Here is a 16,453-nt window from a genome sequence, read left to right as displayed (position 1 = left end):
CCAGTCTATCCTTTCCAGTTCAGTTCCTGCCCTGTTGAAGATGGATCTGAAGAAGACTCATATGGGAGATGATGTGAACTGTTTCCCTCGCTACAGATCCTGCCAGAACACCTGAGCACTTTCCGTTTTTATTTCTGATGAAGTGGAACTTTACCAGGTAGTACTTTCCCAGGGGTAATTTTGGATTAGCGGCAGTATGACTAGGTAACCAAGGCCCAATGAGAGAGAAGAAATTTGAAAGAAAAAGTGCTGGAGAATTAATGGGATCAAAAGCTGACCAATCCTCTTGGCCAGGCAGGTGACAGCCTGGGGTTTGATCCATCTGTCATGATCTTCCAAAATCCCAGTGTGTTAGAAAGTAGTAAATGCTAGATTATTGTGTAAGAAAGGAGAGAAAGTAAAATCAGGGGAGTACAGGCCAGTTAGCCCGATGTCAGGTGTTGGAAAAATACTGGCATCTCTTATTAAGAAAGTGTTTTAGTATCAGGACACCGAGCCCATAGTCCAATTAGGGAGAGTTCATGTAGTTTCACAAAAAGGAACTTCATGCTTGACTGTTCTACTTAAAGTTTCTTGGAGGATGTAACCAATAAGGTAAATAAAGGTAACTAGTAAATGTACTTGGATTTTCAAATGACATTAAATCATGTTAAAATGTGTGATACAAAGGCTTGTGGAGTTTAGAGTAATATTCTAGCATAATATACGCTTGTATAAAGCACACTAAACAGTTGTCAGGTAGATGTGTTATGAATGGACTGCCACATTGCTCAGTGCTACAGTATCAGTCACATCCAATCTTCATTCATTATTTAGATGAAGGGTCAACATTTCAAACACTTGAGTTTGCTGATTGTACAAAACTAGAGAGAAAGAAACCCTGCCGATGCTGGAATCCAAGGTAGGCAAGCAGGAGGCTGGGAGAACACAGCAAGTCAGGCTGCCTAATTACACAAAGTTAGCAGAAACTCAAAGAGGACACAAGGAGTTTGCAAAGAGAAACAGACAGGTCCAAGTGAACAAGAAACAAGGTTGATGGATGCAGAATAATGTGAGAAAATATACGGTTATTCACTTTGGTAGAACAGATACAAGCAAATTATTTTTAAATGGTGAGGAAGCATTAAATGTTCAGGTGGCCTTGAAACAGTCAGATTGCAGGTGCAGCGAGCAATTACAAAGCAAATGGCCCGTTGGCTATTACTGTAAGGGGCAGAATGCAACAGTATGTTTTTAATTATCGATGACTGAACAATTTCAACGAAAATCTTCTCTGGTAACCAGTTTTGCAGCAGATGTGTTCCTTTCTATTTTCACCACCCGGTGATGGTTTGCAGAATGCACTCTGCAGTGTAATGTTTGCTCCTTAGCTCTAATCTAATCAATTCTGTCCTTCACCCCTATGGGACAGCCACTCTCTTCAGAACTGCAAGATGTTCCTTCGTCAATACTGCCTTCACACCTCCTTTCTTTCGTTTCTTCCCTATCTTTCCAGGACACCTTGTTTTTGGAAACATTTATTACTCAGCCTTTGCCTATTTGTTCTGTTCTGGTTATGCTCCGTGGTTGTGATTTGCGAATGATACTGAACATTGTGTAACATCAATAAAGGTGCCCACTTCTGACCTTGTGTTGGACAGAAGTTGTTGAAAAAGCAACAGGAAATGGTTGCCCCAAGGTCACTGTCCTGAGGAACACCCACAGCAATTGGGAAGAACAAATTGCTTCTACAATCACAATAATATTCCTTTATTAGGTATGATCCTAACCAGTGGAGAGGTTTCTCCTGATTCCCAACAGAGTTTCACTCAGGCTCCTTGATGCCACACTCGGTGTAATGCAGTCGTGATGTCAAGGGCTGTCCCTCTCCCCTCCCCTCTGGAATCCAGCTCTTTTGTCCATGTTTGACCCAAGGCTGTAATGAGGTCAGGAGCTGAGTGGCCCTGGGGGAACCCAAACTGGGGGTCACTGAGCAGGTTATTGCTGAGCAGGTGCTGAGTAAGTCTCACTTTTGTGTCTGGTCTGACAGGGCATGGTTGACAACAGTCATCATCACTTTTCCTGGTGAGTGCACTAGGGGCAGTCATTGATCAACTGGATTTTTCTTGATTTTTATAAACAGGTATTAAAAGCAATGTATAACTTGAAGTTTGATTCATATTTTTATGAGATGAAGACATGGTTAGTCATTTTCCAAGTTTAATTTGTATCCTTAGAGCGTTGGTGCTGAGGAGCTGAGATTGTAATGAGGTTTTAAAACCTTGAAATAGAAATGGTGGGATTAACAGTTCAATGCATTAACAGGGAACATGTGTGAGAGTGTGTAAGATTACATGTGTGTGTGTATGCGTATGTGTATTTGTGTGTGGGAGGGGGGTGGGTGTGCACTTCTGTATAGAAGTGAGTGTGTTACTGTGTGTTTGTGTGTGGAGGAGAGTGAATGCGTGTGTTAGAGGGGGTGTGCGTATGTGCAAGAGGAAGTGTGGTGTGGAATGTATGTATGTAAGAAAAGGTGTATATGCATGTCAAACTGTGTGTATGAAAGAGAGCATGACAGGGTGTGTGAATATAAGAAGGAGCCTGTGAGTAGGGAACCAGTATTCCTGTGAGAACCTACCAGGTCCATGGAGGGTTGTGACCCCCTGAACTGAGAGTCAGTGTTGGTACCAACATGAGCAGGGCCAGTGACAGTGCACAGACCCTCAGAGTGGCTGCACACACATACAGCGACACGGCTTCGAGGGAATGTTAGCTAACACCACTCCCAGAGCTGCCTGAATCAAAGGCTAAATGTTCACACTCAGCCTGCCCTGTCACTCATCATCACGCTGATAGATAACAAAGACAAACATGGAAATATAAGAGTTATGGAAACAAGCTCTATTTTACATGCTCTGGAAATTTCACATTAACATCCAGGATATGGACGGGCCGGTGTTGGACTGGGGTGGACAAGGTCAGAAGTCACATGACATCAGATTATCATCCAACAGGTTTATCTGAAAATCACAAGCTTTCGGAGAGCTGTCCCTTCTTCATGTGTTTGTCAAGTGAAGTCAGGTCACCTGATGAAGGAGCAGCGTTCTGAAAGCTTGTGATTTCAAATAAAGCTGTTGGACTATAACCTGGTGTTGTGTGACTTCCCGATATTAACATCCGAGACAAACAAAGGACCATCAACCCATGATGAGGGTGGGCTGAGAGGTGCACAGTGTGGTTCCTGGTTCTGTCAGGCTGGTGCAGACAGCAGCTTTGCTTCATCCTCATCTTGGCCAGCCCCATCCTCCGACTCAGTCAGGAGCTCAGAGGATACCTCAGTGAACAAATGATCCCAGCTCCATGATTCATCCTCCTGCTCAAAGGCAAAACAGGGCACAGCAACAATCCGTATTAGCAAAGCCTCCATTTCATCAGTGCATTCTTGGCTGATCGAAGCAAGCAATCTCCACTCCCACTGTCACCACAAATCCCAGCGCAGGGCGACAGCACGGGGTGAGATAGAGTAAAGCTCCCTCCACTCTGCTTCTTCCTTTCCCACCGTACCACCCAGTACCCTTCCACCGACACCCTCCTTCGACTGACCGAACTGGTCCTCACCCTGAACAACTTTTCTTTCCAATCCTCCCACTTTCTCCAAACAAAAGGAGTAGCCATGGGCACCCGCATGGGCCCCAGCTATGCCTGCCTCTTCGTAGGGTATGTGGAACAATCCATCTTCCGCAACTACACTGGCCCCACCCCCCATCTTTTCCTCCGCTACATTGATGACTGTATCGGCACTACCTCGTGCTCCCACGAGGAGGTTGAACAGTTCATCCACTACACTAACACCTTCCACCCCGACCTCAAATTCACCTGGACAGTCTCGGACTCCTCCCTCCCCTTCCTAGACCTTTCTGTTTCTATCTCAGGCGACCGAATCAACACGGACATCTACTACAAACCAACCGACTCCCACAGCTACCTGGACTACACCTCCTCCCATCCTGCCCCCTGTAAAAACGCCATCCCATTCTCCCAATTCCTTCGTCTCCGCCGCATCTGCTCCCAGGAGGACCAGTCCAAAATACGTACAACACAGATGGCCACCCTCTTCAAGGACCGCAAGTTCCTCCCCGACGTGGTCGACGGTGCCCTCCACCGCATCTCCTCCACTTCCCGCTCCCCCGCCCTTGAGCCCCGCCCCTCCAACCGCCACCAGGACAGAACCCCACTGGTCCTCACCTACCACCCCACCAATCTCCATGTACAGCGCATCATCCGCCGTCACTTCCGCCACCTCCAAACGGACCCCACCACCAAGGATATATTTCCCTCCCCTCCCCTATCAGCATTCCGTAAAGACCACTCCCTCCGTGACTCCCTCGTCACATCCACACCCCCCACCAACCCAACCTCCACTCCCGGCACCCTCCCCTGCAACCGCAGGAGGTGCAAGACTTGCGCCCACACCTCCCCCCCCACTTATTGCTGGAACTGCACAGCAGGTCAGGCAGCATCTAGGGAACAGAAGATTCGACGTTTCGGGCACATGCCCTTCTTCAGGAATGAGCAGAGAGTGTTCAGCAGGAGAAGATAAAAGGTAGGGAGGAGGGACTTGGAGGAGGGGAGTTGGAAGTGGAGGAGATGCGGTGGAGGGCACCGTCGACCACGTCGCCTTCCTGACCTGCAGTCTTCTTGTTGACCTCTCCGCCTCCATCCTACTCCGACCTATCACCCTCACCTTGACCTCTTTCCACCTATCACATTTCCAACGCCCCTCCTCCAAGTCCCTCCTCCCTACCTTTTATCTTCTCCTGCTGAACACTCTCTGCTCATTCCTGAAGAAGGGCCTGTGCCCGAAACGTCGAATCTCCTGTTCCCTGGATGCTGCCTGACCTGCTGTGCTGTTCCAGCAATAAAGTTTCAACCCCAACAAACACTCCCAGGATAGGGACCTCACGGGGTGAGATACAGAGTAAAGCTCCCTCCACACTGTCCCCCAACAAACACTCCCAGGACAGGGCGACAGCACGGGGTGAGATAGAGTAAAGCTCCCTCCACACTGTCCCCCAACAAACACTCCCAAGATAGGGACAGCACGGGGTTAGATACAGAGTAAAGCTCCCTCTACACTATCCCCATCAAACACTCCCAGGACAGGGGCAGCACGGGGTTAGATACAGAGTAAAGCTCCCTCTACACTATCCCCATCAAACACTCCCAGGGCAGGGACAACACGGAGTTAGTAAAGCTCCCTCTACACTGTCCCCCGTCAAACACTCCCAGGGACAGCACGGGGTTAGATACAGAGTAAAGCTCCCTCTACACTGTCCCCCATCAAACACTCCCAAGGACAGGGACAGGGACAGCACGGGGTTAGATACAGAGTAAAGCTTCCTCTACACTATCCCCATCAAATATTCCCAGGACAGGGACAGCATGGGGTTAGATACAGAGTAAAGCTCACTCCACACTGTCCCCCCCATCAAACACTCGCAGGACAGGGACAGCATGGGATTAGATACAGAGTAAAGCTCCCTCTACACTGTCCACCCCATCAAACACTCCCAGGGCAGGGACAGCATGGGGTTAGGTACAGAGTAAAGCTCTCTCTACACTATCCCCCATCAAACACTCCCAGGACAGGGACAGCATGGGGTTAGATACAGAGTAAAGCTCCCTCTACACTATCCCCATCAAACACTCCCAGGACAGGGACAGCATGGGGTTAGATGCAGAGTAAAGCTCCCTCTACACTATCCCCATCAAACACTCCCAGGACAGGGACAGCATGGGGTTAGATGCAGAGTAAAGCTCCCTCTACACTATCCCCATCAAACACTCCCAGGACAGGGACAGCATGGGGTTAGATGCAGAGTAAAGGTCCCTCTACACTGTCCCCATCAAACACTCCCAGGACAGGGACAGCACGGGGTTAGATACAGAGTAAAGCTACCTCTACACTGGGCCCCCATGAATTTCATATTTTCAAAAGTAAGGAGTCATTTTGAAAAAAATCTTTATGAGGCTGAGGATGTTGGTGGCTAAGCAGTATTTATTGCCCATCCTTAATTGCTCAGAGGGCAGTTGAGAGTCAGTCACATTGCTGTGGGTCTGGAGTCACATGTAGGCCAGACCAGGTAAGGATGGTAGTTTCCTTCCCTAAAGGACATTAGTGAGCCAGGTGGGTTTATAGTAGTCAATAGACTCTTAATTCCAGATATTTACTGAATTCAAACTCCACCATCTGCCAGGCTGGGATTCGAACCCAGGTCCCCAGAGGAGTCTCTGGATTAACAGTCCAGTGATTCGACTAGGGCCATTGTCTCTCAGCTAGAAAGGTGGAACTGAGGAGATGCTTCTTTCAGAGTATTTTGAGTGTTTGGAATTTTCTTTTCCATCGATCGGTGAATTCTGGTTCACTGAATGACTTGGAGGTAGAAGTTGTTTCATTATTGAGTGACAAGGGGGTAGTGAGTTTTGAGAAGATTTGTAGCTCAGGGACAAGGGGGTCAAATGGTTTCCGGGACCAGGTGAGAATGTGGAATAGTAGACAGAGCCGGAGCAGCCATGCTCATATGGAATGGCACAACAGGCTTGAGGGGAAAATGGCCTTTTCCTGCTCCTCATTCCCGTGTTCATGTTGCTGAAGGAATCGAGGGATTATTTCCCAGTGTCTTCACTAGGATAGGTTCTCAGGGGCAGGTCCTGGGGCTGCCCACATCATCCAGCCTGTTGGTTGAATCTGAAGCTGACGTTCCCTCCCTGGGCCAGACTTCTATCTGCCTACTCACTGTTGCTGCTAACGGGAGCATTTACATCCGCGGTGTTCCTCAGCCTCACCTCCCTGACGTCCTGCTCGGCTGACAGCACACGGCTCAGCAGCTTCAGGTCAATATCACCATCCTGATAGAAACACACAGACAGCTCAGATTCCCATCCCTCAGAGAGACAGCCCAGTTACAAAACACACACCCTGATAGAAACACACAGACAGACAGCTCAGTTCCCCACACTCAGAGACACAGCCCAGTTACAAAACACACATCCTGATAGAAACACACAGACAGACGGCACAGTTCCCCACACTCAGAGAGACAGACCAGTTACAAAGCACATGCTAACAAGTTGCAGTTACTTCATGCACTAACATGGTCAGACATCCTGAAGGGTTTCAGAGAAGTGTTTGTGAACCCTATTTCATACCAAGCTCTATGGTGAGATATTGGACGGCCATTAGATCAGTTCAAGTGTTTAGTATTAAGATGTGTCATAGAAGAGGATAGAGAGGTGGAGATATAGGGCGTTGAGGCAAGGAATTTGCAACTGAGGTTCCGAGCAGCGAAGGCATGGTCACCATTGGCTGTGTAAAGAAAATCAGAGGCCAAATGGGAGCAGCAGCCATATCCTGGGGGATTGTGGGGCTAGAGACGACTACAAGAGGTGGGGAGGGGAACCTGGGTCTGGGTCTGGGTCTCGATAGGTCATTACTTGGTTCACCTGAAACCAGGGAATATCAAACTGAAACATCGTGGATTAGGAGCTAATACAGGTCGGTAAGCCGTCTACAAGGAGAAGGTGGCAGGTCGATGGGAACACCACCCTCTGCATGTTCCCCACCAAGCCACTTACCATTCTGAATTGGAAATACATCACTGTTCCTTCACTGTCATCGTGGAATACCCTCCCTAACACTGTGGGAGCTGAACTGCACACCAAGGTTGACAATAGATCAAGAAAACAGCTCACCACCATCGTCTCTATGCTGATGAAGGACAGATAGTAAATTCTGGCCCAGCCAGAGATGCCCTCATCTTATGAAGGAATGAAAACAAAAGGCTGTTTGGTGAATAGGCCCCGGTGTGAGTTAGGTACACACAGTGCTTCGGTACATTCGGGTATATTTTGTGTGGAAGCTCAGAGACTGGTCAGAATAGAATTGGAATAGTGTTTGCCTGTCGCACACTCCCGTGCACTGTGGGAGGTGCTGACACTCACCAGTGTCTGGAAAGCTCCATACTTCATTAAGTCATTGTCCAGGTCTCGATACGTCATTACTCGGTTCACCTGAATGCTGAGAAAACAGACACAAGTTCAACCTCAATTGTCACTCCCTTAAACTACTGCTCCCAATTTCCCTGTCCAGCTGTCAAGCCCTGTGAACCTGTCCAAGGTTTCTGTCATAATCCCAATCCAATTCTAACCCACCTTCCTTATCTCAATCCCATATTAGCCTCATATCCCATTCCACTCTATCCCACTCCACCCTATCCCACTCTGCCCTATCCCATTCCAGTCTGCCCTACTCCACTCTATCCCACTCCCCCCCATCCCACTCCGCCCATTCCTACTCTGTCCTATCCCATTCCACCTCTGTCCCACCAGTCTCCCATTCCAACACCTGACAAGTCTGAGCCATGGTTGACAGGTCCCCTCAGGTTTCACTGGATGGTCTCCCAGCTTCATCTCATCACAAAGCCGTGCTCCCTCCACTGGTCATTGAAACAGATCCCATTCTCTCAATGCTCTCCCTGCCCAGCTAATTGGAAAGCGAACTAATTTTTTTTGTTTCTTGACTGGATGATGCTTGAGCCAGCTCCAAGACATTATACACCTCATAAATGTAGGAGGCATTGAGGGGCATCATGTTTGGCAGCACAAAAAGAAACCCTTTAGCCTCCTGTATTCCTGCCAATCATCAAAAATCCATCTTTTCCAATCTCATTTTGCAGCCCTTGCTCATAGCCTTGTAAAAAGTGCTCTTTGTTCTGCAATATCGAGTGATTCTGCATCTAACACTCTTGTAGGCAATGAGTTCCAGATCCCCATCACTCTCTAGGTGAAACTTTTTTTTTTCAAGTCCTTACCAAAGCTTCTGCTTGTTACCATAAAACGGTGTCCCCAGGTTACAGTCCCCTTTCACTGGGGTAAGTTTTCTCCCCATCTCCCCTGCCTACGTACACCTCAATCAGATCCCCTCAAGTGTCATCAAATCCTTCCTATAGTGTGGGATCAGAACTGCACGCAGTACTCCAGCTGTGACCAAACTGATGTTATATACAGCTCCATCATATCCTCCTTGCTCTTATATTCAATGCCTTAATGATAAAGGCAAATAGCCCATATGCCTTCTTCACCACCTTATTAACCTATCCTGCTGCCTTGAAAGATCTATGGACCTGTACACCAAGGTCCCCCTGATCCTCTGTACTCCACAAGAACCCCCAGGTCCCCCTGCATAACAGCGTGCTGCAATTTTTCAACATTTAAGTAATAATCTTTTTTACTGTTACTCCTATCAAATTGGATGACTTCACATTTATGAACACTGTATTCCATCTGTCAGACCTTTGCCCACTCACTCAATGTATCGATGTCCTTCTGCACACTTTGCTCTACACTCATCTTAGTGTCATCCTCAAACTGTGAAAGCCTACACGTGCTCCCCAACCTCCGAATCATCGAGGCTGATTCATTTGCACATCACTTTAAACCTATGATCCTCTCATTCTTGTTCCTGTTATAAATGAGAATAGTTTAACACATAACATAGAACAGTATAGCACAGTACAGGCCCTTCAGTCCTTGATATTGTGCTGGCTTTTTATCTTACTCTAAGATCAGACTAACCTACTTACCCTTCATTAAATTAATTTCCATGTGCCTATCCAAGAGTCGCTTAAATGTCCCTAATGTATCTGACTTTACTCCCACTGCTGGCAGTGCATTCCACACACCCACCACTCTCTGTGTGTAAAGAACCCACCTCTGACATCTCCCCAAACACCTTAAAATTATATCCCCTTATGACAGCCATTTCTGCTCTGGGAAACAGTCTCTGGCTATTCACTCTATCTCTGCCTCCCCACATCTTGTACACCTCTATCAAGTCACCTCTCATCCTTCTTCGTTCCAATGAAAAAAGCCCTCGCTCCCTCAACCTTTCTTCATAAGACATGCCCTCCAATCCAGGCAGCATCCTGGTAAATCTCCTCTGCACCCTCTCTAAAGCTTCCACATCCTTCCTATAATGAGACGACCAGAACTGAACACAATATTCCAAGTGTGGTCTAACCAGGGCTCTATACAACTGCAGCATAACCTCACGGCTCTTAAAATCCATCTTCACTCTGTGTAGTCCGCTCATGATTTTGAAAACCTTTATCAAATATCCTCTTAGTCCTTTTCTCTCCAAGTAGAACAGTCCAAGCTCCTTTACTCTATCGCCATCACTGAAATTTTTTATTCCTGGAACCATTCTTGTAAATCACTTCTGCACCTCTTCAATACATTCACATCTCTCCTATAACGTGGCGCCCACAACTGTATGCAATACTCCAGCTGAGGTCTAACAGGTGTCTTGTACAAGTTCAACATCATCTCCCTGCTCTTCCATTCTACAACCTTATTAATAAAGAACAAAGAACAATGCAGCACAGGACCAGGCCCTTCAGCCCTCTAAGCCTGCACCGACACATTCTGCCCTTCCACGCTAAAACTGTCTTCCCTTACAGGACCCATATCCCCCTATTCCCTTCCCATTCCTGTATCCATCCAGGTGCTGCTATTGTGTCTGCTCCCACCACCTCCTCAGGCGGCACGTTCCAGACACACACCACCCTTTGTGTGAAACGTGTGCCTTGCACAGCTCTTTTAAACTTCACCCCCGCCTCGCACCTTGAACCTGTGTCCCCTTCTAATTGACTCCTTGGGAAAATGCCTCCTGCTTTCCACTCTATCCATGCCATTCATAATCTTATAAACTTCCATTAGGTCACCCCTGAACCTCCTGTGTTCCAGTGAAAACAAACCCAGAGTCTAGATTAGTGGTGCTGGAAAAGCACAGCAGGTCAGGCAGCATCTGAGGAGCAGGAAAATAGATGTTTCGGGCAAAAGCCCTTCATCAGTTGAAAACAAACCCAGTCCAGAGATTTTGAGAAGATTTGTAGCTCAGGTTGTGGATGAAGTCGGAGATTGGTTAACTGAACTGGTGTGGTTCTTTTGCAGATGTTCTGTTGCCTCGCTAGGTAACATCAGTGCATCTTCAATACAGTGTTGGTGGTCTGTCCCACCTGGTATTTATGTGCCTGTTTCTTGGTAATTCTGGTTGTGCATCTGAGTGGCTGGGACATGGGGCCCAGTTCAATGTGTTTATTGGATGAATGTTATCAACAAGATACCCTGCAAAGACTGTGAAAACCATTACATTAGGACAAACAGGAAGAACACCGACCCATACAAATGCCTGAACACCAGCTCGCCACTGCCAGACATGACCAGTACTCTCTCATTTTCAACCATACAGACAATGAAGGAGACAAAATCAACTGGGGTAATGTAACCATCCTAGCACAGACACAACAGAGACATGCCAGTGAATTCCTTGAAGCCTGGCACTCCACCAGGAACTCATTCAATAAGCACATTGAACTGGACCCTGTGTACAAGCCACTCTGATACAGAACTGGAAGCACCAACAAACAGAGACACATAAACAGGAGGCAGGACAGGCCACCAACACTGTATCAAAGACACACTGACAATGTCACCCAGCGAGGTGATGAAACATCTGCAGAAAACCACACCAGCTCAGCAAACAAATCTACAACATCACAAACCCAGTCTATCCAACCTTTCCTCATAGCTAAAATCCCCCAGACCCGGCAACATCCTGGTAAACCTTCTCTGTACCCTCTCCAAGCATCCACATCCTTCTGGTAGTGTGCTGACCAGAACTGTACGCAATATTCCAAGTGTGGTCTAACTAAAGTTCTACAAAGTTGCAGCATAACTTGCCTAACCTTATACTCAATGCCCCTTCCAATGCCTTTTTTACTGAACCTTACCTACCTGCACCAGCACACCCAGATCCCTCTGCATATCAATAATGCCTAAGGGTTCTGCCATTCACTCTAATTTCCACCTGGACCTGACCTTCCAAATGCATCACCTCACATTTGTCCAGATTAAACCTCATCTACCATTTTTGTGCCAATGCTTTGATCTGTATCCTCTGACAATCCTCCTCCACTATCTGCAACTCCACCAATCTTTGTATCATCCACAAACTTACTAATTAGACCAGCTAATCAGAACAGCAGAGGTCCTAGCATTGATCACTGTGGAACTCCACTAGTCACATCCCTCCATTCCGAAAAGCATCCTTCCATCAGCACCTTCTGTCTCCTATGATAAAGTCAGTTCTGTGCCCATCTTGCCAGCTCACCCCTGATACCATGTGACTTCACCTTTTGGACCAGTCTGCCATGAGGGACCTTGTCAAAGGTTTTACTGAAGTCCATGTCGACAACATCAACTGCTTTTCCCTCCTCCCTCAAAAATCCTGATTGAGGGAGTGAGACAGGACCTCCCCCACACAAAACCATACTGTCTGTCGCTAATAAGTCCATTCGCTTCTGAGAGCAAATAGACCTTGGCCCTGAGAATCTTTTCCAATAATTTCCCTACCACCGATGTGAGGCTCACAGTCTGTTATTTCCAGGGTTATCCCTGCTACTCTTCTTAAACAATGGGACAACTTGGCTACCCTCCAGTCTTTTAAGGCTGAGGACACTGTGTGCTTCATTAACTGCTCTTTCTATCTGTTAGCTGTTGATCTGTACACATATACACCAGATGCCTCTGCTCCTGCACCACCGTTAGAATTGCCTTCGAGTTTCTTTCTGACTAAAATGCATCAGCTCATTTGGCAAATGATCCCTACCATTACCTGGTTATTCTCTTCTCCCGAAAATCCTTCTAAAATGCTTTTGGATTGTCCTGAATGTTACCCACCAGTGTTTTCTCACATCCCCTCTTTGCTATCCTCATTTCTCTTATAAGCAACCCCTACATTTTCTCTCGTTCTCAAGGGCATTCATTGTTTTGAGTCTTTGGTAAATATAATAAACTTACCCTTTCCCCCTTATCCAATCCTGTACATCCTTTGACATCCCATTCTCTGGTCTTGTTGGTCCCACCCTTCCCCTTTCCTGCACTCTCATTATTACTTTGGATTCCCATGGGGATCACTCTGACTTAGGACCAGAGAACCCCTTCTCAGCTGTTCTGGTCTTTCCTGTCTGGTTAGATTACAGAGCATTTCAAAACTGCAGTTTCTTAAATAAATTAATACACTATCTTAAAAATATTTATGAGTTCTTAAGCATCATTTTGGAGAATCTGTCTTGAACTTTAAACTGAACCCAACCTCCACCGCACAACCCCCATTCCCACCACAAACCATGTGCACGCTAGAACCAGTGATAACCCAGGCAGTGAGCTGTCTCTATACTGGTATTTACCCAGTCAGTGAGCTGTCTCTATACTGGTGTTTACCCGGGCAGTGAGCTGTCTCTATCCTAGTATTTACACGGGCAGTGAGCTGTCTCTATAGTGGTATTTACCCGGGCAGTGAGCTGTCTCTATACTAGTATTTCCCTGAGCATTGAGCTGACTCTACACCGGTGTTTACCTGGGCAGTGAGCTGTCTCTACCCTGTGTTTACGTGGGCATTGAGCTGACTCTATACTGGTATGTACCTGAGCAGTGAGCTGACTGGGATGAACATAGCACTGGGAGACATAGCTAGCACAAGAGCAGAAAATAGGAATTTCATAGTTAAAATCAGAGAAAGGAACGCAGTCTGAATCAGCATTACACTGCAGTTATGTGAATGCATGCAGTGTGAGAAATAATATTGTTGAGTCAACCCTGGAGATTTCCATATGGAATTAGAACGGTGTGGTGATAATAGAAAGAAGGGCAGGAATACGGGTTTAAATATTCCTGTTTACAGGGTGTACGGAAAAGCGTGATATCAGTATAGATTGGGGAGAGCTTTCCACTGTGGGAGAAAGAGGATATTTCAGATGGTCCATGGACAGAGTCCATTTGGTTCGAACTAAGGACAAAGAGTGTGCAGTTCCATTGCTCAGCGTAGTCTATCGACCTGCCACCAGTGGAAAGGATGTCAACAAATAAATCTGCAGGGAAATTACAGCAAGGGGGTGGCACAGTGGCTGGCACTGCTGCCTCATAGTGCCAGGGACCTGAGTTTGTACCCCCCTCAGGCGACTGTCTGTGTGGAGTTTGCACAATCTCCCGGTGCTCCGTTTCCTCTCTCAGTCTAAAGATGTGCAGGTCTGGTGGATTGGCCATGGGAAATACAGAGTAACAGGGATAGGGTAGCAGGTGGGATGTTCTTTGGAGGGTCGGTGTTTTACTTGATGGGCTGAATGGCCTGTAGGGATTCTTTGATTACAGAATAGGAGAACAAGAAGGCACAGAACTAAAGATATTTTTTAAAAAGGCATATGTGTGAAAACAGCCTTTTCACTTCGTGAGTAGTTAGGGTGGGGAATGCACAGCCTGGAAATGTGGGGGAGGTTGCGGATCAGCATTTAAATAGAAACAATATTCAGGAAAAAAACAAGGCACTGGAACTAAGTGAAATTTTGAGGGCCAGTATAGACATGATGACCTGAATGGCCTCCAGCTGCACTGTCACCATTCGGTGATTCTGTGACCTTTGAAGTCGGGGTGAGCTGACAGTAACCTGTCCTGGGAACTGGTGCTTACCTGGGCGGGGCTGCTACCTGCATGGCCAGATCTTCTTCCTGCACTTCCTCCAGGTCTGGGATCACAGGAATATCTGCAGCAGGGTAATACACGCAAGTTAGTGTTCTCCATTGGACAGGTAACAACAGAATACAAGACATACACACACAGGGGTCTGATAATGAGGTATCCTTCCATTCCACAACAATTTCAAAGCTGCCAAAGACAGAGTGCCAATAGGCTATATGAGGTTTGGTAGGTCATTCCAATTTGCATTGTCTGTGAACAAGCCACACATGTATATCGAAACATGTACACAAACTCACCCATCACTCATGGAGCAGACAAATATTCTCGCTCTGCTTTCTCGGGCAATTGTAAAGGCTCCAGTTTCCATCCATCATTATGGAGCACTCCATGTCAACTAGTCCCTTTGCTCCCAAATGACCAGTTTCAAAAAAAATGATACATGTACATGAGACTGTTAGTTTGACTCAATATCAAAGACCGTTCATGACGCCCAAAGCAGGTAACAGGGTCAGTGCTGAGGGAGTGCCGCACTGCGGGAGGATCAGTGCTGAGGGAGCGCCGCACTGTCGGAGGGTCAGTGCTGAGGGAGTGCCGCACTGTCGGAGGGTCACTGCTGAGGGAGTGCCGCACTGTCGGAGGGTCAGTGCTGAGGGAGTGCCGCACTGTCGGAGGGTCACTGCTGAGGGAGTGCCGCACTGTCGGAAGGTCAGTGCTGAGAGAGTGCCGCACTGTCGGAGGGTCAGTGCTGAGGGAGTGCCGCATTTCGGAGGGTCAGTGCTGAGGGAGTGCTGCACTGTCAGAGGGTCAATACTGAGGGAGTGTTGCACTGTCAAAGGGTCAGTGCTGAGGGAGTGCCGCACTGTCAAAGGGTCAATGCTGAGGGAGTGCCGCACTGTGAAAGGGTCAGTGCTGAGGGAGTGCCACACTGCGGGAGGATCAGTGCTGAGGGAGAGCCGCACTGTCGGAGGGTCAGTGCTGAGGGAGAGCCGCACTGTCGGAGGGTCACTGCTGAGGGAAAGCCACACTGTCGGAGGGTCAGTGCTGAGGGAGTGCCGCATTTCGGAGGGTCAGTGCTGAGGGAGTGCTGCACTGTCAGAGGGTCAATACTGAGGGAGTGTTGCACTGTCAGAGGGTCAATACTAAGGGAGTGTTGCACTGTCAGAGGGTCAGTGCTGAGGGAGTGCCGCACTGTCAGAGGGTCAGTGCTGAGGGAGTGTTGCACTGTCGGAGGGTCGGTCCTGAGGGAGTGCTGCAGTGTCAGAGTGTCAGTGCTGAGGGAGTGTCGCACTGTCAAAGGGTCAGTGCTGAGGGAGTGCTGCACTGTCAGAGGGTCAATACTGAGGGAGTGTTGCACTGTGAGAGGGTCAGTGCTGAGGCAGTGCTGCACTATCAGAGGGTCAGTGCTGAGGGAGTGCCGCACTGTCAGATGGTCGGTGCTGAGGGAGTGCCGCACTGTCGGAGGGTCGGTGCTGAGGGAGTGCTTCACTGTTGGAGGGTCAGGACTGAGGGAGTGCCGCACTGTCAGATGGTTGGTGCTGAGGGAGTGCTGCACTGTCGGAGGGTCGGTGCTGAGGGAGCGCCACACAGCGGAGGGTCAGTGCTGAGGGAGTGCCGCGCTGTCGGAGGGTCAGTGCTGAGGGACTGCTGCACTGTCGGAGGGTCAGTGCTGAGGGTGTGCCACACTGTCGGAGGGTCAATGCTGAGGGAGCGTCGCACAGCGGAGGGTCAGTGCTGAGGGAGTGCTGCACTGTCAGAGGGTCAGCGCTGAGGGAGAGCCGCACTGTCAGAGGGTCAGTGCTGAGGGAGTGCCGCACTGTCAGAGGGTCAGTGCTGAGGGTGTGCCGCACTGTCAGAGGGTCAGTGCTGAGGGAGTGCTGCACTG

The 16,453-nt window shown here is 48.2% G+C and overlaps 1 protein-coding gene across 1 annotated transcript in view; it reads right to left on the bottom strand.

Moving 5' to 3' along the window:
- Window positions 1–2,865: 2,865 nt before the first annotated feature.
- LOC122555462 (intraflagellar transport protein 43 homolog B-like) overlaps window positions 2,866–16,453 on the bottom strand; it is a 19,518-nt gene continuing 5,930 nt past the window's right edge. The window contains exons 2-5 of the mRNA XM_043701489.1: window positions 14,563–14,635; window positions 7,981–8,056; window positions 6,826–6,888; window positions 2,866–3,352 (exon numbers count right to left, since the gene is read on the bottom strand). Of these exons, the coding sequence (XP_043557424.1) occupies window positions 3,230–3,352; window positions 6,826–6,888; window positions 7,981–8,056; window positions 14,563–14,585 (285 nt within the window). The 5' untranslated portion in view covers window positions 14,586–14,635 and the 3' untranslated portion in view covers window positions 2,866–3,229. The remainder of the gene's footprint in view (window positions 3,353–6,825; window positions 6,889–7,980; window positions 8,057–14,562; window positions 14,636–16,453) is intronic.

The sequence above is a fragment of the Chiloscyllium plagiosum genome, chromosome 12 (genome assembly GCF_004010195.1).
Source record: "Chiloscyllium plagiosum isolate BGI_BamShark_2017 chromosome 12, ASM401019v2, whole genome shotgun sequence".
Classification (NCBI taxonomy): domain Eukaryota; kingdom Metazoa; phylum Chordata; class Chondrichthyes; order Orectolobiformes; family Hemiscylliidae; genus Chiloscyllium; species Chiloscyllium plagiosum.
The sequence above is the reverse complement of the archived record's forward strand: the minus strand, read 5'-3'. Positions and strand labels throughout refer to the sequence as shown.